The sequence below is a fragment of the Melopsittacus undulatus genome, chromosome 5 (assembly GCF_012275295.1).
Source record: "Melopsittacus undulatus isolate bMelUnd1 chromosome 5, bMelUnd1.mat.Z, whole genome shotgun sequence".
In the NCBI taxonomy this organism is placed as follows: Eukaryota; Metazoa; Chordata; class Aves; order Psittaciformes; family Psittaculidae; genus Melopsittacus; species Melopsittacus undulatus.
The window spans coordinates 44,595,817-44,601,915 of NC_047531.1; the positions used below are offsets into that span (position 1 = coordinate 44,595,817).

Consider the following 6,099-nt stretch of genomic DNA (forward strand, 5'->3'; position numbering starts at 1 on the left):
ATGAGGCACAGCCCCATAGCCAGCCCTGCCAGCTCAGGCTTACTGCTGCTGTGGCTATTTTGGCTGGATGTCACCTTTCTGCCCTGCAGCTCTGTAGCTCCAGTGACTTAGGCAGCCAGGAAAGAAAAGGCAAAGCCTGGGCAGCAGCAAATGCAAACCCCATGTAGGCTCTGACTGGGCTGGTGCTGGGGTGCTCTGGGTTTGGGCTCCCCAGTGCTGGTGCTCCCAGAGCCCTGTGGTACACGGAGGGAGGTGATGGCTGGGTCTCTGCCCTCTCTCCAACGTTGGCCTCCCCTTCTTCCCCCACCTCCTCCTCCTTTTCCTCCTCCTGCGTTCCTGGCTCCGTGCTGGGAAAGCGACACAATGGGCCCCTTTCAGCTCTCACTTCTGCAGGCAGAGCAAACACTGGCACAGGCGCTCGGCTGCTGCTGCACGGGGCGGCCGGCTGCTCTCCTCCCTTTCCTTACCACTCCTTGAGGTCCAGGTACCCCAGGCCCCGGGTGGGTGACCCCCAAGGTGTGTGGGACATGGTGGGGGTGATGCCTGGCATGTGGATGGGGGCTGACATGGGGACATCGCGTTGGTGACACTGGCCGGTGGCTGCACGGGGGGCCTGGTGACCCCAGTGTGTGTGGGGGGGGGGGGCTGAGGAAGGTCTGGCTGTGATGGTGGGTGGAGGGCAGACTGGGACTCGAACCATGGGGGATGAGGAGCCAAGGTGGGCAAGGGGATGGGCACCGTGTGGCTCCATGAGTTAGAGCCTTGTAGACCCCACTGCTTGTGCTCCGTAGAGCTTGAGGGGTGCGCATTGACCATAGCTGCAGCCCCACCACCCCCTCTGTGCTCCCCCCAGCCTTGGCCTCTCTCTGGCACCTCCACCCCAGGGGCTCACCTCTGCCCGGCCAAACCCAGCCCCTTCTTCCTGCTGCTGAGCAGTGGTGATTTATTGCAAACCCTGCTATGAACAGCCTGGGAGGCACAGAGCTGTGAGCTGGGAAGTGGCCAGGGTGACAGAGAGGGGATGGTTGCAATCAGGAGGTGGTGGCTCAGAAAGCCAGTGTGATCACATCCTGTGAATGGCTGTACCTGCCTGCCTTACACAAAACCCAAGCCTCTCATAGGGGCCATGGTTGATACCTTGTACAGATCAAGACCATTTTATGCGAGAGTTATACAAAGAAAATGGGGTAGGGGTGTATCTGCTCCAAGCCAGTTCCCCATAAGTGACACCAATGCTCCTGCTAAGCCCCTTGTAGGTGCTCATAAATGTCCCTCAGGAATTTAGATGTCAGGTCTCCAAGTGGAGCCCTGCTGTCTGTGCCCTTCACTTTTCATTGTAAATGCTTCTTTTCTCCTTCTTACACTCTCTTCCTTGTTTATTAGCTATGAAATCACTGTGTGAGAGCAAGGGGCAGTGAGACCTGCCCCACTTGGTCACAGCAACAGCCCCCTTGGCACCTGGTGCTGGTAGACACGGCTGTTTGGGGACACTCCTGGCTTCACCACCCTGTCTCCACAGCCACAGGTGCCCTCCGCCATGAGGCTGTCCTGGGGGCTCTTCCTGCTCATGGTGGCACTGGGGGAGACAGCTGCCGCCCGCTGCCCCACACCCTGTGTCTGCGACAACCTCCGTGGCCATGTCCTGTGCCTCAACAGGAGCCTGATGGCCATCCCCACCACCATCCCTCAGGTGGGCAAGGGGACAGGGAGCGGGGAGTGGTGGCAGCCCTGCATAACTCAATGTTTTATTTGTGTGACTGACAGCTCACCAAGAAACTGGACCTTCGGGGCAACAGCTTCACGGTTATCCCAGCGGGAGCCTTCCTTGGCACCCCGTACCTCACGCACTTGGACCTGCAGCGATGCAAGGTGGAGAAGCTGGAGGAAGGGGCTTTCCGAGGGCTGGGGAGGCTGGTCCACCTCAACCTGGCCTCCAATGACATAGCCGTCCTCTACCAGGAGTCCCTGGACGGGCTGTCCTCCCTCCAGCAGCTCATTCTGGAGGGGAACCGCATTGAGGAGATCCAGCCAGGTGCTTTTGGCCATCTGGGGTCCCTCACTGTCCTCGACCTGAGGACAAATGCCTTGGTCTACCTCCCAGACATGGTCTTCCAGGGCCTGGCAGTCCTCAGGTGGCTCCGGCTGTCCCACAACACCCTCCATGTGCTGGGCAGCGAGGCCTTTGCTGCCCTGCCCATGCTGCGCAGGCTGAGCCTGGACCACAACGAGCTGCAGGCGTTGCCTGGAGAGGCCCTGGCCAGGCTGGATGGGGTGACCCGACTGGACATGGGCCATAACCCCATCACCTGCCTGGCTGAGGAGGCGCTGGCCATGGCCTCCCTGAAGCACCTCTTCCTGGACCACGCAGCCCTGCAGGACGTGGCGGCCGAAGCCTTCACCCGCAGCCCCCGGCTGCACACACTGGACCTGCACGCTAACCAGCTGCAGGGGCTGCCGGCCCTGGCTGGGGCTGGGGCACTGGTGAGGGTCAACCTGGCCAGCAACCCCCTGCTCTGCTCCTGCCTCCTGCGCCCCTTCCATGACTGGCTGGTGAGGGAGCGGGTACAGGTGGAGGGGACCTGTGCAGCACCCGCTGCCCTCCGTGGCCAGCCCCTGGACTCGCTGAGCCCCCCCAAGATGAGATGTGGCCATCACGAGCTGCCCCCCACCCCTGCCACACCGTCAGAGCAGCTGAGGGCAGGCGGCAGCAGGCAGTGCCCCCATGGGTGCTCCTGCTCCCCTGATTCCCACCACGGATCCTGTGAGAACAGGGGCCTGCAGGAGATCCCCCAGGGCTTCCCCAGGGACACCCGCCTGCTCGACCTGCGCCGAAACACCTTTGGGGTGGTGCCACCGAGCGCTTTCCCTGGCCTGAAGGAGCTGGTGTCCCTCCACCTGCAGAGCTGCAGCATCAGGGCACTGCACCCTGGAGCGCTGCAGGGACTCGAGAGCCTAGTCTACCTGTACCTCACTGACAACCGCCTCTCCACCCTGGCAGCCACCGCCTTCGAGGGTGCCCCACAGCTGGCCTACCTCAACCTGGACCGTAACGCCTTCACCAGCCTGCCCACAGGGGCCTTCCAGCTCCTGCCCAACCTCATCTCCCTCCATCTGCAGCACAATGCCATTGGGGAGCTGGCAGAAGGTGACCTGGCTGGGGCAGGGGGGCTGCGCTGGCTCTACCTGGCTGGGAATGCCATCAAGCACATCTCTCCCACTGCCCTGGCTCCCACTGCGATGCTGGAGAAGCTGCACCTAGAGGGAAACCAGCTGGCAGAGGTGCCCACAGCAGCCCTGCAGGGCCTGCCTGCCCTGAGTGAGCTGAAGCTGTCCTGCAACCCCATCAAGCGCATGAGGGACAGAGTGTTCCTGCCCGTGGCCTCCAGCCTGCAGCACCTCTACCTGGACAACATGGGCCTGCAGCAGGTGCGTGCAGCTAGGGACCCCTGAGGGGCAGAGTCACTGCAGGGCACAGCCACTGATCCCATCTTGTTCCATTGCCCTATAGGGGCTGGTGGCCCCTATAGGGGCATTCAAGCAGATGTCTCCAAACTCCTCAGGCTTCAGGGTTTGCTCCATAGCCTGGCTGGAAAGAGGCATCTTCAGGCTTGCCTGGACCATTGCCTTGCTGCTACCTTGTCTCCAGCTCCTCTGGAACAGGCTTATTGCCTCCAGTCCTGAAAGACACCCAATTTCAGTGTAATTCAGACTATTCCCCAGCCCTATCCATATTTTTTTCTCTTATGGGCTGCTCTGTGGCTTCATTCACTGTTACTCTGAATATCTTCATTCCCTCAAGAAAGTGGCATTAGCAACACTCTCATAAGTGTCATGGAGCTGTTGGAGCAGGTCCAGAAGAGACCCACAAGGGGATGATCAGAGGGATGGAGCACCTTCTGTATGAAGACAGGCTAAGAGAATTGGGGCTGTTCAGCCTGGAGGAGCGAAGGTGCTTGGAGACCTCATAGCAGCCTTGCAATAGCTGAATATGACCTACAGGGATGCTGGAGAGGGACTCTTCATCAGGGACTGTAGTGATAGGACAAGGGGTGATGGGTTTAAACTTAAACAGGGAAAGTTTAGATTGGATATAAGGAAGAAGTTCTTTACTGTGAAGGTGATGAGGTACTGGAATGGGTTGCCCAAAGAAGTTGTGAATGCTCCATTCCTGATGGTGTTCAAGGCCAGGTTGGATGAAGTCTTGGGTGACATGGTTTAGTGTGAGGTGTCCCTACCCATGGCAGGGGGGTTGGAACTGGATGATCTTAAGGTCCTGTCCAACCCAAACCACTCTGCAATTCTATGAGCTTAAGAGCAGCCAGGGCTCACTTTAATACCTCCTGCATGTCACCTTATTTATTTTTAAGAGGTTGAACAGTGTCTAATGAGTCCTAAAACATGATTGAAACCATTTGTGTTTTCACAGTCCCTGCTGTTTAAAATGTCTCTTTCACATGGCTGCCAGGTTGAGGAGGGGTTCACAGCCCCCCGAAGCTAATTGGTAGCAGAGGGGCAGAGATAGGCTCTCCTGTACCTGCTAGCACCCCCTGACTCACCCTCTCCCTTCACTGCAGATTTCTCCCGGTGCCTTCACTGGCCTTGGCCCCAAGATCCGAAGCCTCTACCTGGAGGGCAACAAGATGAGCAGCATCCCCAGTATGAGCAACTTCACTGGGCTGGAGATCCTTAACCTGCGGGATGTGCCTTTCCACTGTGACTGCCAGCTCCTTCCCCTGCGCCGGTGAGTGCCACAAGGGGGGAATGTCCCCAGGGGACACCTGCACTGGTTTGGGTCATAGTGGTGAGACGGAGCATGTGCCTGTGCGCAAGGATTGAAGTAGCTTGTGCTTTCCTGCCACAGGGAAAGCAGCCGCAGGCTGCGGTAGGCACACATTCAGATACTCAAATATCACCCAGGTGGGACCCTGAGCAATGTGGCCTGGCTTTGAAGTGATCTGTGGCCACTCGCAGGCACTGAGTTTCATCTCTCCCTTTTCCCCATCCCATTCCCTTCCCTGATCTCCTGCCATGTTTTCAGATGGATTGACAAACTCAACCTCCGTGTAGGGGCCACCTGTGGGTCCCCTACAGAAGCCAGAGGGCTGAAAGTGAAGCTTGCCACCACCTTCCAAACCTGCCCTGGCTGGAGAGACAAGACCAAGGCTGCAAGCAAGCCCAGCAAGAAAAAGAGGTCAAGAAAATCACCAGCCAGAGGCTTCAAAAAGAGCAGAGCTTAGGGAATGTGCAGGCTCCAACAGGATTTCTAGACTTGTCCCCACCAGAGCAACATAAATATGGAACAAGATTCAAAGGAGAAAGGCTGGTGCCACCAACGTGATGTTCATTTGCCAAAGATACGGGGTTTGGTTTTGCAGGACACAGAGACACGACCCTGGAAAGACCTGGGACAGAAAGTTTCTGCAGTGTTTGAAGCATGCTTTGATGACTTGAACAACAAAGACAAATCCTTGCTTTTTGTTCCCAAGGCTCCATCCAGCCATACAGAAGAGCTGGAATCCACAAGCTTCATTTTGTTTTTACAAGTGGGACTGCAAACGGCACCAGTGAAAGATCCTGCGCACACTCAGGTCTTAAGAGCAGGAAATGCAAAAATTATCATGAGTGAAAACATTGCCTGAATTCCCAGCAGCTGCTCAGAATTAAAACATAAGCAGAACAAAACCTTTCTATGTCCTGCAAAATTTGATCAGTGTTCCTGTTGATTGAATGGGATCAACTGATCCCATCGTAAGTGTGTGCCCAACTTACTCCTCATGGCAGGCCAGGTTGGGATGCCCCAGACCCATTTTAAAGTCAGAATTTTGTTCAGGTTGAGAAGGCTTTGAAAGACAAACTCTTCTAGCCATTGAACTACCACGCCTACAGCAAAAAAAAAAAAAAACAAAACAAAACAACAAAACAAAACAAAACAAAAAAGAATCACAGAATGGTTTGGGTTGGAAAGGACCTTAAAGCTCATCCAGTTCCAACCCCCTGCCACAAGCAGGGACACATTCTGCTAGACCAAGTTACTTCAAGCCCCATTCACCCTGGCCTTCAGCACTGCCAGGGATGGGGCAACCACAGCTTCTCTGGGCA

General features: G+C 56.6%; 1 protein-coding gene across 1 annotated transcript; it reads left to right on the forward strand.

Annotated features, from left to right (window-relative positions):
* Positions 1-1,537: 1,537 nt before the first annotated feature.
* CHADL (chondroadherin like) lies at positions 1,538-5,639 on the forward strand. Its single transcript, XM_005150321.3, has 4 exons — positions 1,538-1,690; positions 1,765-3,426; positions 4,575-4,741; positions 5,039-5,639. Exons 1-4 carry the CDS (start codon positions 1,538-1,540, stop codon positions 5,235-5,237), a joined length of 2,181 nt encoding a protein of 726 aa, XP_005150378.2. The 3' UTR covers positions 5,238-5,639.
* Positions 5,640-6,099: the final 460 nt, after the last annotated feature.